Raw genomic sequence first — 21,243 nt, 5'->3', positions numbered from 1 at the left:
AGTGTCCTGACAGCACCCCAAACCCGGTTTACTGACTGCATAGGTCAGTTCTGAAGCATCCTCACCCCGCAGCAAAATGAGGCAGTCTGTCAATGTGGTGACGGACTATCGCCATCTGGTGGCGATGGAGTGACTGCGACGCTTAGTGGGCGGGGAAGGAGGGTAGAAGTGAGAGAAGAGTTACTAAGCACGCACCAGGCATGATGCTAGACGTTTCACAAGATCATTGCATTTTTATCCTCACACACACACAAATGTGAGGATGCCATCACTGCCTCTCCCTCAGAGAGGAGGAGATTATTGCTCGAAGGGCTTCATTAGTACGTAGCTCGCCCAAGGACTGAACTGGTGATACATCCAGTGTACAATGGAGGCAGGTCTCTCCCATGCCAAAGCTTTCCTTCTCTCTTCCATGCCATTGTTCCCGCCAGTTCTGGAGATTTGACATTCTAGAAATATGCTAAAAATGTAGAACAAGGATGCTGGTTTTCAGATGGCAATAGGGTGGATGAGGAATGGATGAAGTATAATAATTGGAAAGAAACATATTTTTGAGCTCTTGCCATGTCCCAAATCCTATACTGGGTGCTTTTTGTTTACCGCATGCTAATCTTCAGGCAAAGGAGAGGAGTAGAGAAGCCCTAAGGAAGTGACCCCAAGGGGACGGCACATGGGAAAGCCTTGACATAGATGACGCACAGCTGCATTTGGCTTAGTTCAGGAAGAGCTTACCAATGAAGCCCTTCAATGAAGATGATGAAGGAGGAAGCCAAATTCAGTGTTCTGGGGTCACAACCCAGATTCCAACTATCTCCTCAAATACCTGGGGAGGCGTGGGTGGATGTGGGTGGATGGGACGGCTGCACTTGTACACTACAAGTTGGGTGAGCTCTTGTACTCTTACTAAAATTAAACCATCAATGCTGAGAATGGCCTTTGCAACAAGTCCAATCCCCTTGTCTTACTGACAAGAGGACTGGGCCCAGAGAGTTGGCCAAGGGGCATGGCTGAGGTCACATGACTCCTGGAGGTCATGTAGCCTCCCTGGTGAGTTTCTGAGTCAGAGGATCCAGGTTACCCGAGTGGGAGCTGGGGTGTGTGTAAAGATCACCTACTGATCTTGGTTGGTGGCAGAGCTCAGGTTTCTTGGCCACTCTTGGAGCCATGCCAGGGCTCTGCCACCTTGGGGTGGGCCTCATTCTGGATCAGAGGATTGGAACTTTGTTTGACAGCTGATGATAATCATTTTGGGACACCAGTCACATCTGTTCACCAATCACTCACTTAGCTGTATTTATAAGGATAGGGAACTGAAGAAGCAAATTCAAGGGCTCAGGAGTGAGCAATTGGCCAGGCAGAGTCTAATGAAAAGGCACCAGGCTACTTCTTTGATATCTTATGGTTTTGAAGAGCTATTAAATAAGCAAATTAGCAAAAAGGTAGTCACTCTAAGTTTCTTCTTTCATCATCCAACAATATTCTGATCTACCCATTGTGTATCTGGAGCAGGGCTGTTTTCTGTGTGGGGATTGCCACGGTCTCACAGTGAATGCCAGCCTGTGGCACAAGAGGGCCATGGATCCTTTGGAACTGGATACAGAGACTGCGGAAGGCTAATCTTGGCAATTTATGATTTTTTTTCCTTTTTTTTTGTTTTGAGATGGAGTCTCTCTCTGTCGCCCAGGCCGCAATTTATGAATTTTAAAAAGATTGACCATGAATATTTCAGTTGAATTATATGGAATGGTTGTCTACTTGTACTCAAGCATTGCCAATTCGTCACCTAGGACATTACTTTTCAAGCAAATGTATCTCAAGATAAATTCCAAATATGAAAATCAGTTACACATCATCAAATTTCTTTGACTAGCAAACTTCTCTCATGCTTTAAAAGTATGGTTTGACATATTATTGGCACTTAACTTTTGGGGATCATTGCCTCTGTAATACATGGGGCACACATACTCGTGAGCAAACAGATGAGCCGTGCTTACCTCTTTGTGGTCTCCATCTTGGAGGGGTCCGGCAGGGAGGAGAGAACCAGGGACTGGAAGCTTTTCCAGTGCATTATTCCGGGAATAATGTCCTGTAAGGAAAGTCAGCACACGGAAAGCAACTGTTTGGTGAGGTAAAGTTTCTGAAGGACTTTTGTTTTATTCAACTATTTTTCAGTCTTAAAAGGCTAAGCACCAAAATCTGTAATTTCATTCAGTTTGAATTTTTCTGAAGCAAAAAGGCAATTGCTTCAGCAAAGCACATTAAACAGTGCAACACAGAATTAGAGACAAAGGCGAGGTTTGCTTCCCTTGCTTCATTAGGCACTTGCACAAGCAACATGTCCTCGGGATGGAGGGCAGCTGCGGCCTTAGAATCTATTTTGTTTATTGTGAATGTGATGCTAATGCAACACTTGGAGAGGATGGCAGTTCATCCAGCAGCACTCCAGGCAGGAGAGCTGCACACGCGCGCCACGTGGGAGGCGAGCGCTGCAAGGAGACCCCCGGCTGGGCCGAGTGCAGGGTGCATGATAGAGGCAGAAGGGAATGTGGCTGGAGAGCCAGGCAGGTCACAAGGGCATTGTGGGCCAAGCTAATGAGCTTGGAGCTGCTACAGCAGGCAGCGGGGACCCACGGAGGGCTTTCGAGCAGGAAATGACAGGATCAACTCGTGCCTAAGGAAGATTTCTCTGAAGGGAAGGCTGACTGCAGCAGCAGTGGGCCAAGGGCTAGACTAGAGGGAGGTCTGCAAATCTGTTTGCCGTGTCAGTGGCACACTGGTGCCCGGCCCCCCCGCCCCCCCGGGGTGGTTAGATGAGGGGAATGGGGGAGAAGGAGGGAAAGGATCTCATGGGTAACTACACAAAGTCCATAAAACAGAAAGGCAAGTAGGTGACACAGGAAGAGGAGGCAGTTGAGGGTGTGGCTGGTAGAAGTGGGGAGAGAGCTCATAATCTGAGTTAAGGGTTAATTGAGCTTGAAGGGCCTGAGGATAATCCTCAAGGGGTGTCAGGGGATATTCAGGTCAGGGTGGTTCCCTGGGGGGGAAGTAATTCCTTGGAGCCACTTCTTTGCATGTGTCACACCACGACTTTGTCCATTCTGGTTTCTACACTTGGGGCCAAAGAGAGAGGAGGTCAGACAACGGTTGTGCATACCGTGTGGCTGTTTTTACATGATTGAAATATGAACACGTGAACATTAGGTGCAGCCTTCCAGAGGAATGTTGACAAAGGGTAGCAGGCAGCCCGAGAGGCAGGTGTGGTCAGGACAAGGCGGTGCGGGGTCTCCACCTGTACCCCTTTAGGGCTGGCGGTATGAGGGGCGGTGTTACCATCCTTGTTCTGCAGTTGTGGCGGCAAACCTTTGTCGCAATTCCAGCTGTGACCCTGTCCTCGTCCCCTGCCCCTCCCTGCAGCCCAGGGTCACTCTGCCAGTGAGCCTGGTGATGACATTACCGTGTGATGGAGAAACTGCTTTTGGGTGACAGGAATGCTGGACCCGTGGCGGGACTCTTTGGTGAATTTGTACTTGGGGTGAGAGCATAGATGGTAATCTATCAACGTTTCTGCGTAGGTCAGAGGATGCATTACAGCAAATAATCCTGGGTTGGGATTCTGCCGAAGACAGGGAAAAAATATTCTTTTCTGTTTACCAGTTTCTAAGCCAGGCATAGGACAGGCATCAGCTAATGCTGTCTGTGGCTCCCACTAGCACTAACACTCTGTGACTCCATGTCAGCTTGTCTGGAAAAGAGAAGCAGGAGAGCAGAGGTGTCTTCAAGTCGACAGCATTTAAAAAATCATAGTTATTCATAAATGTCACTTTTCTGGCTTAAGAGCTTCATTACAAACCATATGGGTTTACTAAACTCCCATGAAAATAAGTACAACTGAAATCACAGCTTAAAACAGCTTTGAGTATTTGTTGCTAATGCTGATGAATTAGGGGGAGTTATTAAATGAGAACACTGGTTTAAAAAAGCAAATAAGCTTCTGGTTTTGAAAACAAAAATAGGCTTTTAAAAGCTACTTTAAAGAGATGACAAAAAAGAGGATGACATTCGATGTATCAGGAAATGTCAACATTTAACATTGTTTTGGTAATGTGTTTAATTCAGGAAGGCTCCATTTGGAAGTAGTATCTGGTTTTAAGGGAGATCCTGTTTTTTTATTAATTTTCCAGCAGAACTAATGGAGGCACAGAGCAATTATATCAAAATACTAAAATATAGAGCCTTTTACTGTTCTCTCAGAGGCTCGTAAAACAAAAACCCTATTCTTGTCCCAAACAACAACGTAGCGCCCCTCCCTGCCAGCTGTTTAACCTCAGATGTTTGATGTTTAATAACCACTACACTGAGATTCTGTTGTTTGTTTGTCTAACTTTTAAAAACAAGTTAAAAACGCCCCACAAAACCACTTAGCTTATGGAAACTCAATCTCACTGCCAAGAAACAAATGTCCCCCCAAACTTAAGTGACATGCAGCTAGACCTGAATGCATTCCGGCACCCAGATGCAAGGTAGGGGAGGGCCCAGCAGTGGTGAGTCAAGAAGGCTGGAAAGGAGGTAAGCGTTGGTGCAGAGGCTGCTATGCCACTTGAGGGCCAGGATGAGGGCCTGGGGCAAAGGTAGGGAGAGGGCTCGGGGCTCATCTCCTGGATATAAAGGAGTGGGGAGGGCAGGGAGGCAATGATGACCACTGAGGGGGTCTGAGATGCCCACAGTAATGTGGAAACAAGCATACACCTTGGTAAGCACTTGTGGTTGAGGCAGGATTTAGGGAGGCAGTGTGATGGGGAGTGGGGCTGGGCCCACCCTATGGGGATAGTGTGAGGGCAAAGGTACACAACACCAGGGGAGGGGAAATGACCTGTGTGGGCTTCAGGAGTGTCTTCTACTCTGGTTGATTGAGGGCATGTGAAGCTGCCATGTGGCTGGCTCTCTTGGTCTGCCTTGGGCCAGGCGTCATGAATGCAGTCTTTTTGGAAATGGCAATGGCACTGTCTCCCATAGTTGTCATCCTTCAGATCCCCATTGCTCCCAGAGTAACTGGTCTCAGTGGTCACCCCATGATGCTTTTAATTTTAATTTTCCTAAACTAACACATGCATATGGTAGCGACTCACCTCGGCTGCAAGGATTTGTGAGGAAAAGCAGTGGTTCCGCAGGCCCTTCCTGTTCCCAGGCCCACATCCCAGAGGCTGCTTCTTTCCCTTGTTTCTGGCTTTTGTGACTCTGGTGGTCACCACCCTAACTCTAAACATCATGCTTATTCTTCCACTTCTTGATTGTCAACCTCAGGCAGTATCTACTGACTCATTACTATGCAAGACAAGGACTTCGCTTAGGTACACAAATGCCCCTTCCAAACTTCTTTCCTATTTTGAAGATTACATTATTCTGCTTTTGCTCACCATTGTGACTTGCAATGGTATACACACATACCCCTATTTCTTGTACATCATCTTTAGTTGAGTATTTCAACTCCCCTTCAGGTGAAATCAAAACATCATTCTTCTGCTTTTCTGTACCTTTTCTTCTTGCTTTCACAATTTTCCTTTGATATTGTTGAGATTCTTAACATTTGCCTTCCGGAACTACAGCCAAGACCTTCATGCTTTGCTCATGGGTTGTCTCTAAAAGTTGAAAACTAATAAGTAGCATTTACTTTCTCTCAGCTATGTAAATATGTTTCTCTTCCAGGCCAAGTAGAGGCTTGGATTACGGGTTTGGCTTATTTACTTATTTATATTTTGGCTAAAGGTTCAATATCATGACCTGTGGGCCACTGTTAGAGAAGAGTTGTGGTATCAAGGCCAAATGGATTATATTTTTAGATTTTTCCATCAGCTCTTAAAAATCATGTCAAATTTCAGTTTGGTTTCCTATTTGGAGCACATACTGATGTTCAGTTGATTTCCCCCGTTGTAGATTATAATTGCTTCTTCTTTTCTTGATGTGCCTTTATGCAATCCTTGAGTCTTCGAGACTCTCAACTGCACTGTTAGTGCTTGGAGCCTACCCTTTCCTAGACACCTCTTTCTCAGAGCCCTTTACCCTCCCTCCTCCAGACTGAATGACCAGAGATCAGCCCAAGACTTCACTATAATGCTTCACCGGTTGTAACCACTACAGTATTTATTTTCCTTCCTTAGGGTCTCCTAATTCCTACTTTTACTGCTGTACTGATGTATAGTTGATGTGTATATTTAAACACATTTAAATTACATAGTTTGATATGTTTTAACATTTGTTTCACCTGCAAAACCATTGCCGTCATAAACATAATGAACATTTCCATCACCCCCAAGAGTTATTTCATGCCCTTCATCATTCCCCCATCCTCACTTCCTGCCCCTCCACACCATCCACCCAACCCATCCACAGGCAGCCACCAACCTTTCTGTCTCTGTAGATTACTTCAGATGTTCTAGACTTTTAACTAAATTGAACAAAACAGCATGTAATCCTTTTTGTCTGATTTCTTTTACCCAAGATTTATATGTTTGGGAACATATAAATCTGCTATGAATATTCTTGCACAAGTTTAATGCTTCTATTTATCTTGGGTGAATAGCTAGGAATGGAATGGTTGGACATATGGTGGGTGTATGTTAACTGCTAACTTTGTAAGAAACTGCCAAACAGTTTTCCAAAGTAGTTGTACCATTTTACATTCCCACCGGCAGTTTTTCAAATTGTAGGTGTTCTAACAGAGAGATCTCATTGCCGTTTTAATTTGCATTGTTAATGATGTATTATTCTCTGCATCTTTTCGTGTGCATATTTGCCATCTGTATATCTTCTTTGGTGAAGTATCTGTTCAAATCTTTTGGCCCATTTTAAAATTGGATTGTTTGCTTTCTTATTATTGAGTTCTGATAATTCTTTTAAAAATTATTTATTATATGGTGGTAACAACACTTACCATGAGAACTACCCTTTTAACAAATTTTTAAATGTGCATTATTGGCTATAAGTGCGATGTTGTACCGCAGATTGTGAGAGCAGATTTGTCTTTCTTGACTGCAACTTTATGCCTATTGCCTAGTAACTCCCCGTTTTCCCCTCAGCCTCTGATAATCATCATTCACTCTTGATTCTGTCAATCTGGCTATTATCAATATCTCATATAAGCAGAATCATACAGTATTTGTCTTTCTGTGGCTGGCTTATTTAGCTTAGCATAATGTCCTCAAGGTTTATCAATGCTGTTGCATATTACAGAATTTCCTTCCTTTTTTAAGGCTGAATAGTATTCCATTGTCTGAATATGCCACTTTTTTTATTCCATTCATCTGTTGATAGATTTTTAGATTGTTTCCACTTCTTAGCTATTGTGAATAGTGCTGCAATGAACATAGGAGTGTTAATATCTCTTTGATATCCTGTTTTCTTTCTCTCTATTTTTTGAAACACGGTCTTGTTTTGTCACCCAGGCCGGAGTGCGGTGGTGCCATCATGGCTCACTGCAACCTCGACCTCCTGGGCTCGAATGATCCTCCCACCTCAGCCTCCCAAATAGCTGGGACTACAGGCTTCTGCCATCACACCTGGCTAATTTTTTGTAGAAACAGTGTCTTGTTATGTTGCCTAGGCTGGTCTCAAACTCCTGGGCTCAAGTGATCCTCCTGCCTTAGCCTCCCAAAGTGTTAAGAGTACAGGCATGAACTACCATGCCTAGCCCTGATTTTAATACTTCTGGAAACATATCCGGAAGTGGGATTGCTGGATCACATTATTATTATTATTACTGTTATTATTATTATTATTCGAGACAGGGTCTCACTCTGTTGCCCAGGCAGAAGTGCAGTAGTGAAATCACAGCTTACTGCAGCCTTGAACTCCTGAACTCAAGAGGTCCTCCTGCCTCAGCCTCCCAAGTAGCTAGGACTATAGGCATGTGCCACCACACCCAGCAGATTGCTGGATCATATGGCAGTTCTATATTTAATTTTTTGAGGAACCTCCATACTATTTTCTACAGTGGATGCACCATTTTGGATTTCTACCAACAGTGTGTAAGGATTCCAATTTCTCTACATTTTCCTTAACACTTACTGTGTTTTATTTTTTTGATAATAGCCTTCTTAACAGATGTTAGGTAATATCTCATTGTGGCTTTCATTTTTTTTCTGAGGATTAGTGGTGAGTATTTTTTTCATATAGCTGTTGGCCATTTATAAGTCTTCTTTGGAGAAATGTCTATTCAAGTTTTAACCCACTTTTTAAATTGAGTTATTAGTTTTTTTTTTTACTATTGATTTGTAGAAGTTTCTTATATATTTTGGTATTAACTCCTTATCAAATATATAGTTTGCTGACTATATATTTATTTATTCTGTAGGTCACTTTTTCATTCTGTTGACTGTTTCCTTTGTGAGTTTTGACAGTTCCTTATATATTCTGGATACAAGTTCTTATCAGATATGCAATTTCCAAATATTTTCTCCAAGTCTGTAATTTATATTTTTATTTTCTTAACATTAACAGAAATTCTTAATTTGGACAAAGTCCAATTAATCCATTTTTTTTTTCATTTATGGATTGTGGTTTTTTGGTGTTTTATCTAAGAAATCTTTGTCTAATTGAAGATCACAAAGATTTTCTATGTGTTTTCTAGTAGTTTTATAGTTTCAGGTTTTCTATTTAGGTCTATGATCCATGTTGTATTAATTTATGTAGATGGTGTGAGGTACTAATTGAAATTTTTATTTTTGTTTTTGGTAAATAGATATCCAAATGTTCTAACATTATTTGTTGAAAGATTATCTTTTCTCTAATGAATTATCTCTGACCTTTGTCAAAAATCAGTTGACCATAATGTATGAATGAATATATTTCTGGATCCTCTATTCTGTTCCATTAATCTGTTTATTTCTCCATTTATTTAGGCTTTCTTTGAGTTCTCTCAGTAAAGTTTTATAATTTTCAGTGTACTGGTCTTATACATTTTTGTCATATTTATCTCTAAATATTTCATGTTTTGATGCTATTGTTAAATGATATGGCTTTTGAAACTTAAGTTTCAGAATGTTTGTTGCTAGTATACAGAAATATAATTGATTTTTATATGGTGATTCTGCATCCTGCAATCTTGTTAAATTCCCTTATTAATTTTAGTAGTTTTTTTTGTAGATTTCATTGTATTTTCTAGATAGACAATCTTTTTTTTTTTTTTTTTGTAAATAAAGACAGCTTTATGTCTTCTTTTCAAATCTGGGTACCTTTTATTTATTTTTCTTGTCTTGTTACCTTGGCTATACTTATAATCCTGAATAGAATTAGTGAGAGCAGACATCCTTGCCTTATACTTGATCTTAGGAGGAAGGCATTCAGTGATTTACTACTCAGTTTGATGTTGGCTCTAGGTTTTAAATAGATGACCATTATTTGGTTGAGGAAGTTCCCTTCTATCCCGCACTTGCTGATAGTGTTCATCAGGAATGGATGTTAGATAATTTTTCTGTTACTATTGAGATGTTTTTCCTTTTTGGTGTGTTATATGTAAACTACAGTGAGTTTGTAATGTTAAATTAATCTTGTATTCCTCGTTCAAGCCCCTATTTGGTTATGATACATTATCCTTTTTATATAGCAATTAATTTGATTTATCAAAATTTTGTTTAAAATATTTTCATCTATGTTCATCAAGGATATTGATCTTTTCTTTTTTTTCCTGTAATATCTCTGTCTGGCTTTGGTATCAGAGTAATACTAGCCTCCAGAATGATTTGGGAATTAGTCTCTTCTCTTCCATTTCCTGGAAGAGCTTGTGTAGATTTTGTATTATTCCTTCCTTAAATATTTGGCAGAATTCCCTAGTGAAGGCCTCTGGGCCTGGAGGTTTCTTTGTAGGAAAGTTTTCAACCAAAAATTCAATTTCTTTAACAGATATAAAGCTATTTTGGCTATTTATCTCCTCTTAAATAAGATTTTACAGTTTGTGCCTTTTAATGAATTTGCACATTTAACTTAAGTCATCAAATTTACTGGCATAAAGTTTTTCATAATATTAACTTCTTATCTTTTTAAAATCTGTAGAATATGTAGTGATGTCACCTTCTTCATTCCTGACATTGGTAATTTGTGCCTTTTGCCTTTTTTCCTGATCAGTTAGGTTACAGGTTTATTCATTTTATTGATCTTCTCAAAGGACCAGTTTTTCTCTCTATTGTTTTTCTGCTTTATATTTCATTTGATTTTCTTTTGAGATGGAGTCTTGCTCTGTTACCCAGGCTGGAGTGCACTGGTGTGATCTCAGCTCACTGCAACCTCCTCCTCCTGGGTTCAAGCAATTCTCCTGCCTCAGCCTCCTGAATAGCTGGGATTATAGGCAGGTGCCACCGCATTTGGCTAATTTTTTTGTACTTTTAGTAGAGACAGGGTTTCACCATGTTGGCCAGGCTGGTCTCAAACTCCTGACCTCAAATGATCTGCCGGCTTGGCTTCCTAAAGTGTTGGGATTACAGGCATGAGCCACTGTGCCCGGCCTATTTCATTGATTTTCAATCTGACCTTTATTATTTCTTTTTTCTGCTTAGTTTGGTTTCATCTGCCCTCCTTTTTCTAATTTTTAAAGGGGTAGCTTAGGACATTAACTTGAAACTTTTCTTCTTTTCCAATCTAGGTGTGTAGTGCTGTTAATTTCCCACAGATTTTTTGTTTGTTTTCATTTTCATTCACTTAAAAATACTTGCTAATTTCTTTTTCAATTTCTTCTTTGGCCTATATGTACATATTATAGATATTTAGAAAAGATCATAAAATTATTTTCATTAAAAATGCAGGAATTGCTAAAAGACGGAATCACTGATATTCTCCAAAAAATAAAGGTTGGCAAACAATTTTAAAGGTCAGATATTGTTTAACACTTGAAATTCCAAAGAGGAAAAATATTCCCAATGAGTGCTCTGTTTCCTATAGAGTAACTGCTGAAATAAAGGAACACAGAAAACAAGGCTTCTGCCAGTTGTCACTTACAAAAACATACAGAGGATCATAATCTAGAGACATGGCTAAGGCCTCAGGTGGTTTCATGCTCAAGATTGATGTCTTGCCAGAGAGCTGAGTTGTGGAGTCCTGTTTCGGAAGGGCTATGATGGTGGTGACTTCATCCTAACAAGGAGCAAGGACAGCACGTTAGTTTTGATGCCAGGATAAGAGGGAAAAGATGAGAGAGATTCTGGAAGATGGGGGTGTGTTACCTCAGCTCCTTGCTTTAGGGCTCGGGCAAGCTTTTGAGGTCTGTAACTTGTTGAAGACTTGTGGACAGAGAATGGCTGATATCTCTTAATTTTGTACAGTTGAGGAACCTGAAGGTGAAAGAAGATTGAAAATCCTTAAAAACCTGTTACCATTTGGTGGGATCTACTTCTCAACAACAGCATTTCCGAGCTTCCTGGTGGTAAAAGTAAGACAAGCACCATGTTGTAGTCATCGGATTGTGGCTATTGTTGGTTTGGACCAGACTGCACAGACTTTAGTGAAAGTCCTGAGCCCTGTTCTGGGTTTCAGCACACATGAGTGTTCATGATTACTCAACCATACTACACAGCTTAAGTGTAGAAGCACACCAAAATATTTTCATTTTAAAAAACAGAAGTGGTCATATACCTCAAGAAAGGCTGACTAATTTTTGCTCACTTTATCTTATATTTTTTCTTGAAGTTTCTAACATATGTAGTTCAGATAGCTTCATATATGCATGATATAGGTATATCCACAGAGTAGAAATCCTGGTTTGCCTAAGCCACACTATGAGAAAAGAATCTGCTGTACCTCCCATATGCCATCCAATAACAGCACAGTGTGCCACACAGTGTAATCTACCATAAAGCAAAACTATAAAACACTGCAATTCAAATTCAAGAATATTTTGTTTACTTAATAAGAAACTCAATTAATTAATTTATGTGACAGGTCTGACCTGCAGACTGAAGAAGGAATAACTCTGCTTGATTTGAACTTCTGAAGACTTAATTGGGACCAGTCCAAGGCCATCAGGAGCCTAAAATGTGAAAGGAAAAAAAAAGAGAACAATCACCACTGAGCAAGAGTGGCTACGCTTCTGTTTCCACTACATTTTGAAACATTAGTGACCAGTTCTACTCTCAGAGCAACTCCTCCTGCAACCACAGTTGCCACTTGATCTGTAGGGCAGGAAGGCAGCCCTGATCACCCCCTCCTCCATGTCTCCTAGTGGATGTGAGTCTCTTATTTTCTGTGGTTGTGGAGGCTGCAATGTGTCACTCAGAAACTTCCTCAGGCTTGAAGGACTCAGGCTTGAAGGACTCAGTCCCTAGCTGCCAGGAGTGTAGGGATAGAAACACCTCTTGGGGGCAGGGGAGCCCTCTTCAGGGGCTGCCTCATCTGAAGGGCACTGCCTCAGTCAGAGTCAAGCGCTCCTCCCAGGCAGCTCACCTCCATGGCAGGTTGAAGCCACGGGAAACATGCTGTGTCCTCTCACCCTGTGCCAGCCTCAGAGTTCTCACAGGCCCAGCTGAGGCCTTTGTTGAGGTGGACCCCAGTCCTACTTCTCTCTCCACCCAATCCTGTCCCCTCTATCTGCCTTCCACAGGTGTGAACCCCCGAAGAACTGCCTAATACACTTCCTGCATGCTAGTCTGCCTCAAACACCCAGAGGATCTGGATGGTGCCTGAATATGACAGGCACTCAAAAAATAGCATACAACCCCTAATCTAATACACCATCACTAAACTAATATGATGAAACGTTAATATGCCACAATGACACCATTTCCCAATTTTGAGATGCTAAATATAAGAAAAAGGCATCTTACAATTGATGAAATACAGTATTTATAAAATAAATTAATTCATTCTTTTTTATAGACAGGAATGCTGAGCGCTCTATTTTTCAATAACCCTGAGCAGCAGAGAAGTCTTTGTAGCACTAAAATATCAAATGAAACATATCAGCTTCAAATTATTCAAAAATAATGAGGGGGGCTCCACTGCACAGTGAGGATCTCTTTCCACCCCATCAACCTCTTCACCCCATTAATTATCGAGTGTCAGACATTTATTGTTGCTTGAAAATCACAGGATTTTTATTCTTTAGGAACTAATTATTCTGCTCTTTTAAGTCACACAATTATCAAAAGCAGAAAACATGTGGAATTTCTAAATTCAGTCCCGTAATTCTTGAGTAGATTACCTGCAATGCTTAACAAATATTTTAGAATGTGAATGACAAGTTTATTCTTTGAAATTGACAAAATATTTTGCACATGCACTTGCAATATTGATTTGAGTATACTTTTTATTACTAACGATGTGAACTCGAGCAACAGTTTGTTACTGGCTATGTGAATATGTGCTTCAGTTTCCTCATTTGAAAAATGGTAAACCTATCATGTAGATTTGTTGAAGATTAAATGAGGTGAACCGGAAGGACTTAAGACACTGCCTGATGTATAGTAAATACAACCTAAGGGTTAATTCTCACTTTTTCAATAATGCACCATTGTGCCCGAAGGGAAGAAGTATGAGCCATTATACCTCCTGCTACCCCAAGAGAGAAAGATACACACACACACACACACACACACACACACACACACACACACACCCCCCCCAGAGAGAGAGAGAGAGAGATGTGGGTTGTGAGTCTGATGGGTTAGATTGTCAGTTTCTGGGGCCACATTCCCTTCTTATGAGGTCAGGCCCAGACTTGAGGGCTGCCCTTCCCTGACTTCTACCATTTGCCCAGGCAGCAGAAGGGCCCAGCTGAGCAGAGCCTGCCTCCCTGGGCCAGGTGGGGCCCTCTCGGTTCCTCTCTCTGCCCTTCTGCACTCAGGCCCAGTTCCAGGGCAGTTGGGCGGGGGTCAGTGCTCATGCTGCATTTCAGGCTGGGAAGGACCCAGCCCAGGTTACCAGGGAGCTCTGTGCAGGTGTATCAGGAGCAAGGCAGATGGCAGGAGATGATCCCTGGTTTTCCACTGGTAATACTCTCCTCATCTACCTTTGGAGCCTCTGGGAGGAGGTGAAGGGACTGAGACTGAGGTAGGGCTTGCCTTGTATCTGCCCAACACGATCATGATCATGTCCACTCCCCGCCCCCAAGCCTGACGGCACCTACCAACTCGTTGGAGTCCTGGGGTGGGCTGCAGTCTGGGAAAGCGAAGGGCAGCACCTCCTTGGGCGACACAGAGAACCGGCTGGTATAATCATCCTGACTGATCCGCCTCAGGAAAAATTTGAAGAAATTCGCCTCTATGGGTGAAAAAAAGGGCACTTTTAGGGGGTACTAAAGGTATTTTTATGGGAACTCACCATATATATTTGCATATTTTCCATATACCAATTAGTGGGTGTGTGTGTATATATATATATCCACTTTCACTGTCCCATTGGTTCCTTACCTCAACCTCCTTTCTGGTTAAAAAATTTTATCTTTATTTCCAAAAAACTATAATTCATAATTAAAATATCTCTGATGAATTAAGCAAAGAAAAAGATTAAAGAAGTAAATGAAGACATTTTCTACACAGACCCATGGAATTCACAAGTAAATTTTATAATTTTTTAGAAAAAAGAGTTTCTTTATTAGAAACTTCAACACCAGAGATAAAAAATAATATAGGAGGAAGAAAGAGAATCATTAAAATGTTGTACAATATTTTGAAAAACAAAATACACATTTGGGTCTCAGTGGAGTGGCAGATGGGAGTGTGGTTGTGCCTAGGGAGGATGGGGAAGGCTGAGCCAGGCTCAGAGGCTCAGGCCAGGAAGGGAGGAAGAGTCTGGAAAGATTAGGGCCTGCTTGTGGGCTGGCAAACAAACTGTGGATTGGGAATATATGTATTGGGAGAAGATGGTGATATGGTGTTTGGGCTCCCAGAAGCTACCGAGAGTGGGCCTCCAACAGTCCCAGCCAAGCTGGGCATCAGAGGATTGGAATTCCTTTCTTTTTTTTTTTTCAGAGACAGGGTCTTGCTCTATCACCTGGGCTTGAGTGCAGTGGCGCGATCATAGCTTACTGCAACCTTGAACTCCTGGGCTTAGCTGATCCTCCCACCTCAGCTTCCTGAGTAGCTGGGACTACAGGCATATGCTACCAGTCCTGGATAATTTTTAATTATCCAGGGGTCTCACTATGTATGTTGCCCAGGCTTGTCTCGAACTCCTGGGCTCAAGTGATCCTCCCACCTTGGACTCTCAAAGTATTGGGATTACAGGCATGTACTACAGTGGCCACGGTGGCCAGCATGGAAATTTCCTTAACTTAGGGAAAGACAATACAAGATTAAAAGGCTTAATGTGCAAATGCTAGGTTGAGAAAATCCAAATTCAGCCAGTCAACCAGCAAGTATAAATGATGACTACCCTAGTCTCTGGTGACAAGAAGTAGCAGAGGGCACAAAACAGGAGGTCTAGTCACAGCCAAACTTCACAGACATTACAACTTGGTATGGGGTTGGGGGACCTTGTTCATTATCAAGTGGGTAGGTATTTCAGCCAAACCTGGCACAGAGATCCACTTTATATCATGAGATAGGCTGAATAATGGCACTCAGAGGTACCCACATCCCATTCCCAGGGGCCTGTGAATGTGTTATCTTCCATGGTAAAAGGCACTCTGCAGATGGGGCTCTGGGATGGGGGATTATTCTGCACTAGACAGGTGGGCCTTATGTAATCAGAGTCTGCATAGGAAGGAAACACGGGAGTCAGACTCACACAAGGAGATGTGAGGACAGAAGCAAGAGGTTAGAGTCATGTGGGGAAGGGGCCATAAGCCAAGGAATGCAGGTGGACTCCAGGAGCTGGAAAAGGCAATGACTTGGGCTCCCCTGAAACCCCTGGGGGGAGCACAGCCCTACCAGCACCTTGGTTTTAGACTTCTGACCTCCAGAACTGTGAGATGATAAATTTGCATTGTTTTAAGCCATTAAGTTTAAAAGGCTTAATGTGTAAATGCTAGGTTGAGAAAATATCATATTCAGCCAGTCAATCAGCAAGTATAAATGATGACTAACCTAGTCTCTGGTGACAAGAGGAAGCAGAAGGCACAAGTGATTTGTTATAGCAAGGATAGGAAACTAATATTTGTGACTGGTGAAAATTTTTTATTTGCATAGAGCTAACTTCATTCTAAGGAAAGTTCACGCTCAGAGGCATGATCAGTCTCGGCATCTCTGTGCTTTGCAGCCGTACTTCACCTTGTGCTATCGATTGTTTTGCTTGGCCAATCTTTCTCAGTATACTCTCTTTGTCCATTTCACGAACAGCACTCAGCATATTGAATAATCGTCCCTGAATCATGACCTGAAATTGGAGTGGATAATGATTTCAAATTATTAATAAACACATGCTCATTTTGGCATTCAACCTAATTCACTTTCCCCAACCACACTAAGAGCTGAGACTGCCACTGTAAGAGTCCACAGGGAGCGTGGCATGCTACTCTCCCTAGACTGCGGCCACAGGGACTTCAAAGTCTGGGCAATACTGACTTGCCTGAATACAAAAAAGACCAAGTTGTCATCTGGCCTTGTCCCACCCAATTTATGAGCCTTGATTTTCTCATATTTCCAGTGTGGAAAGAATGACTAGTTCTTTGTTGTTTCTTCTGGATATGTCTGAATAGTAATGCTACCACTGTGCTATTTTCAGAGTTGAAGGACAAATGGCACGGGTGATTCTGCAGCAATAGCACTGTGGGTTACGGGCAATGCTAACTGCCTACCAATGAGCTTTGCCTTCAGAGCTGATGCTACTGCAGGTGAGTGCTACCTGAGCCCAGAGCTGTGGCTGAGGGGATTGTTCATTCCATAATTTACATCACTTTCCATTCTGTAAGCAGCTCTTTTTTTTTTTTTAATATATACTGTAAGTTCTGGGATACATGTGCAGAACATGCAGGTTTGTTACATAAGTATACACGTGCCATGGTAGTTTGCTACACCTATCAACCCGCCATCTACATTAGGTATTTCTCCTAATGATATCCCTCCCCTAGTCACCCACCCTCCGACAGGCCCTGGTGTGTGATGTTCCCCTCCCTGTGTCCATGTGTTCTCATTCTTCAACTCCCACTTACAAGGGAGAACATGCGGTGTTTGGTTTTCTGTTCCTGTGTTAGTTTGCTAAGAATGATGATTTCTAGCTTCATCCATGCCCCTGCAAAGGACATGAACTCATCCTTTCTTATGGCTGCCTAGTATTCCATGGTGTATAAGTGCCACATTTTCTTTATTCAGTCTATCATTGATGGGCATTTGGGTTGGTTCCAAGTCTTTGCTATTGTGAATAGTGCTGCAATAAACATACATGTGCATGTGTCTTTATAGTAGAATGATTTATAATCCTTTGGGTATATACCCAGTAATGGGACTGCTGGGTCAAATGGTATTTCTGGTTCCAGATCCTTGAGGAATTGCCACACTGTCTTCCACAATGGTTGAACTAATTTACAGGCCCACCAACAGTGTAAAAGCTTTCCTATTTCTCCACATCCTCTCCAACATCTGTTGTTTCCTGACTTTTTAATGATTGCCATTCTAACTGGCGTGAGATGGTATCTCATTGTGGTTTTGATTTGCATTTCCCTAATGACCAGTGATGATGAGCTGTTTTTCATATGTTTGTTGGCCACATAAACGTCTTCTTTTGAGAATTGTCCGTTCATATACTTCACCCATTTTTTGATGGGGTTGTTTGTTTTGTTCTTATAAATTTGTTTGAGTTCCTTGTATATTCTGGATATTAGCCTTTTGTCAAATGGATAGATTGCAAAAATCTTCTCCCATTCTATAGGTTGCCTGTTCACTCTGATGATAGTTTCTTTTGCTGTGCAGAAGCTCTTTAGTTTAATTAGATCCCATTTGTCAATTTTGTCTTTTGTTGCCATTGCTTTTGGTGTTTTAGTCATGAAGTCTTTGCCTGTGCCTAGGTCCTGAATGGTATTGCCTAGGTTTTCTTCTAGGGTTTTTATGGTTTTAGGTCTAACATTTAAGTCTTTAATCCATCTTGAGTTAATGTTTGTATAAAGTGTTAAGGAAGGGGTCCAGTTTCAGTTTTCTGCATATGGCTAGCCAGTTTTCCCAACACCATTTATTAAATAGAGAATCCTTTCCCCATTGCTTGTTTTTGCCAGGTTTGTCAAATATCAGATGGTTGTAGATGTGTGGCATAATTTCTGAGGCTTCTGTTCTGTTCCATTGGCTTATATATGTGTTTTGGTACCAGTACCATGCTGTTTTGGTTACTGTAGCCTTGTAGTATAGTTTGAAGTCAGGCAGCATGATGCCTCCAGCTTTGTTCTTTTTGCTTAGGATTGTCTTGGCGATACCAGCTCTTTTTTGGTTCCAAATGAAATTTAAAGTAGTTTTTTTCTAATTCTGTGAAGAAAGTCAATGGTAGCTTGATGGGAATAGCATTGAATCTATAAATTACTTTGGGCAGTATGGCCATTTTCACAATATTGATTCTTCCTATCCATGAGCATGGAATGTTTTTCCATTTGTTTGTGTCCTCTCTTATTTCCTTGAGCAGTGGTTTGTAGTTCTCCTTGAAGAGGTCCTTCATATCCCTTGTAAGTTGTATTCCTAGGTATTTTATTCTCTTTGTTGCAACTGTGAATGGGAGTTCACTCATGATTTGTTTCTCTGTTTGTCTATTATTGGTGTATAGGAATGCTTGTGATTTTTGCATATTGATTTTGTATCCTGAGACTTTGGTGAAGTTGCTTATCAGCTTAAGGAGATTTGGGGCTGAGACAATGGGGTTTTCTAAATATACAATCATGTCATCTGCAAAGAGACAATTTTACTTCCTCTCTTCCTATTTGAATACCCTTTCTTTCTTTCTCTTGTGTGATTGCCCTGGCCAGAACTTCCAACACTATGTTGAATAGGAGTGGTGAGAGAGGGCATCCTTGTCTTGTGCCAGTTTTCAAAGAGAATGCTTCCAGCTTTTGCCCATTCAGTATGATATTCGCTGTGGGTTTGTCATAAATAGTTCTTATTATTCTGAGATACGTTCCATCAATACCTAGTTTATTGAGAGTTTTGAGCATGAAGGGGTGTTCAATTTTATCAAAGGCTTTTTCTGCATCTATTAAGACAATCATGTGGTTTTTGTCATTGGTTCTGTTTATGTGACGGATTATGTTTATTGATTTGCATATGTTGAAGCAGCCTTGCATCCCAGGGATGAAGCTGACTTGATCGTGATGGATAACCTTTTTGATGTGCTCCTGGATTTGGTTTGCCAGTATTTTATTGAGGATTTTTGAATCAATATTCATCAGGGATATTGGCCTGAAATTTTCTTTTTTTGTTGTGTCTCTGTCAGGTTTTGGTATCAGGATGATGCTGTCCTCATAAAATGAGTTAGGGAGGAGTCCCTCTTTTTCTATGGTTTGGAATAGTTTCAGAAGGAATGGTACCAGCTCCTCTTTGTAACTCTGGTATAATTCGGCTGTGAATCTGTCTGGTCCTGGGCTTTTTTTTGGTTGGTAGGCTATTAATTACTGTCTCAATTTCAGAACTTGTTATTGGTCTATTCAGGGATTTGGCTTCTTCCTGATTTAGTCTTGGGAGGGTGTATGTGTCCAGGAATTTATCCATTTATTCTAGATTTTCTAGTTTATTTGCATAGAGATGTTTATAGTATTCTCTGATGGTAGTTTGTATTTCTGTGGGATCAGTGGTGATAACCTCTTTATAATTTTTTATTGTGTCTATTTGATTCTTCTCTCTTTTCTTCTGTGTTAGTCCGGCTAGCAGTCTATCTATTTTGTTAACCTTTTCAAAAAACCAGCTCTTGGATTCATTGATTTTTTGAAGGGTTCTTTGTGTCTCTATCTCCTTCAGTTCTGCTCCGATCTTAGTTATTTTTTTGTCTGCTGCTAGCTTCTCTAGTTCTTTTCACTGTACTGTTAGGGTGTCGATTTTAGTTCTTTCCTGCTTTCTCCTGTGGGCATCTAGTGCTATAAATTTCCCACTAAACATTACTTCAGCTGTGTCCCAGAGATTCTGGTATGTTGTGTCTTTGTTCTCATTGGTGTCAAATAACTTATTTATTTCTGTCTTCATTTCGTTATTTACCCAGTAGTCATTCAGGAGCAGGTTGTTCAGTTTCCATGTAGTTGTGTGGTTTTGAGTAAGTTTCTTAATCCTGAGTTCTAATTTGATTGCACTGTCGTCTGAGAGACTGTTATGATTTCTGTTCTTTTGCATTTGCTGAGGAGTGTTTTACTCCCAATTATGTGGTCACTTTTAGAATAAGTGCAATGTGGTGCTGAGAAGAATGTGTATTTTGTTGATTTGGGGTGGAGACTTCCGTAGATGTTTATTAGGTCCACTTGGTCCAGAGCTGAGTTCAAATCCTGAATATCCTTGTTAATTTTCTGTCCCACTGATCTTTCTAATATTGAAAATGGGGCGTTAAAGTCTCCCACTATTATTGTGTGGGAGTCTGAGTCACTTTGTAGGTCTCTGAGAACTTGCTTTATGAATCTGTGTGCTCCTGTATTGGGTGCATATATATTTAGGATGGTTAACTCTTCTTGTTGTGTTGATCCCTTTACCATGCCCTTCTTTGTCTTTTTTGATCTTTGTTGGTTTAAAGTCTGTTTTATCAGAGCCTAGGATTGCAACCCCTACTTTTTTCTTTTTTTTTTTCTTTTGACAGAGTTTCACTCTTGTTGCCCAGGCTGGAGTGCGATGGCACGATCTCAGCTCACCACAGTCTCCGCCTCCTGGGTTCAAGCGATTTTCTTGCCTCAGCCTCCCGAGTAGCTGGGATTCCAGGCATGCACAAGCACACCCGGCTAATTTTTGAATTTTTAGTAGAGATGGGGTTTCTCCATGTTGGTCAGAGTGGTCTCGAACTCCCGACCTCAGGTGATCCGCCTGCCTTGACCTCCCAATGTGCTGGGATTACAGGCATGAGCCACCATGCCCAGCCAACCCCTGCTTTTTTTTTTTTTAACTTTCCATTTGCTGGGTAAATATTCCTCCATCCCTTTATTTTGAGCCTATGTGTGTCTCTGCATGTGAGATGGGTCTCCTGAATACAGCACACTGATGGGTCTTGACTCTCTACCCAATTTGCCAGTCTGTATCTTTTAATTGGGGCACTTAACCTGTTTACATTTAAGATTAATATTGTTATGTGTGAATTGGATCCTGTCATTATAATGCTAGCTGGTTGTTTTGCCCATTAATTGATGCAGTTTCCTCATAGTGTTGATGGTCTTTACAATTTGGT

At 41.4% G+C, this 21,243-nt stretch overlaps 1 protein-coding gene across 17 annotated transcripts in view; it reads right to left on the bottom strand.

Moving 5' to 3' along the window:
- The window catches only part of CFAP221 (cilia and flagella associated protein 221), a 112,568-nt gene that overhangs the window by 14,880 nt on the left and 76,445 nt on the right, over window positions 1-21,243 (bottom strand). For 11 of the 17 annotated variants that reach the window (XR_010149695.1, XR_010149694.1, XR_010149693.1 and 8 more), the window contains 7 exons: window positions 16,188-16,293; window positions 14,105-14,238; window positions 11,930-12,010; window positions 11,208-11,315; window positions 10,984-11,118; window positions 3,455-3,613; window positions 1,995-2,086 (listed from right to left, as the gene is read on the bottom strand). Coding sequence is in view for 8 of the 17 variants with exons in the window: in XM_001156763.6 (XP_001156763.3) it covers window positions 1,995-2,086; window positions 3,455-3,613; window positions 10,984-11,118; window positions 11,208-11,315; window positions 11,930-12,010; window positions 14,105-14,238; window positions 16,188-16,293 (815 nt within the window). In the remaining 9 variants the exon portion in view is untranslated. Of the gene's footprint in view, window positions 1-195; window positions 461-1,994; window positions 2,087-3,454; window positions 3,614-10,983; window positions 11,119-11,207; window positions 11,316-11,929; window positions 12,011-14,104; window positions 14,239-16,187; window positions 16,294-21,243 lie in introns of all 17 variants that reach the window. The other 6 variants (XR_010149697.1, XR_010149696.1, XR_010149698.1 and 3 more) reach the window with 1 other exon arrangement.

Source organism: Pan troglodytes, chromosome 13, assembly GCF_028858775.2.
Source record: "Pan troglodytes isolate AG18354 chromosome 13, NHGRI_mPanTro3-v2.0_pri, whole genome shotgun sequence".
Classification (NCBI taxonomy): domain Eukaryota; kingdom Metazoa; phylum Chordata; class Mammalia; order Primates; family Hominidae; genus Pan; species Pan troglodytes.
Note: the sequence above shows the minus strand (reverse complement) of the source record. Positions and strands in the feature narration are given on the sequence as shown.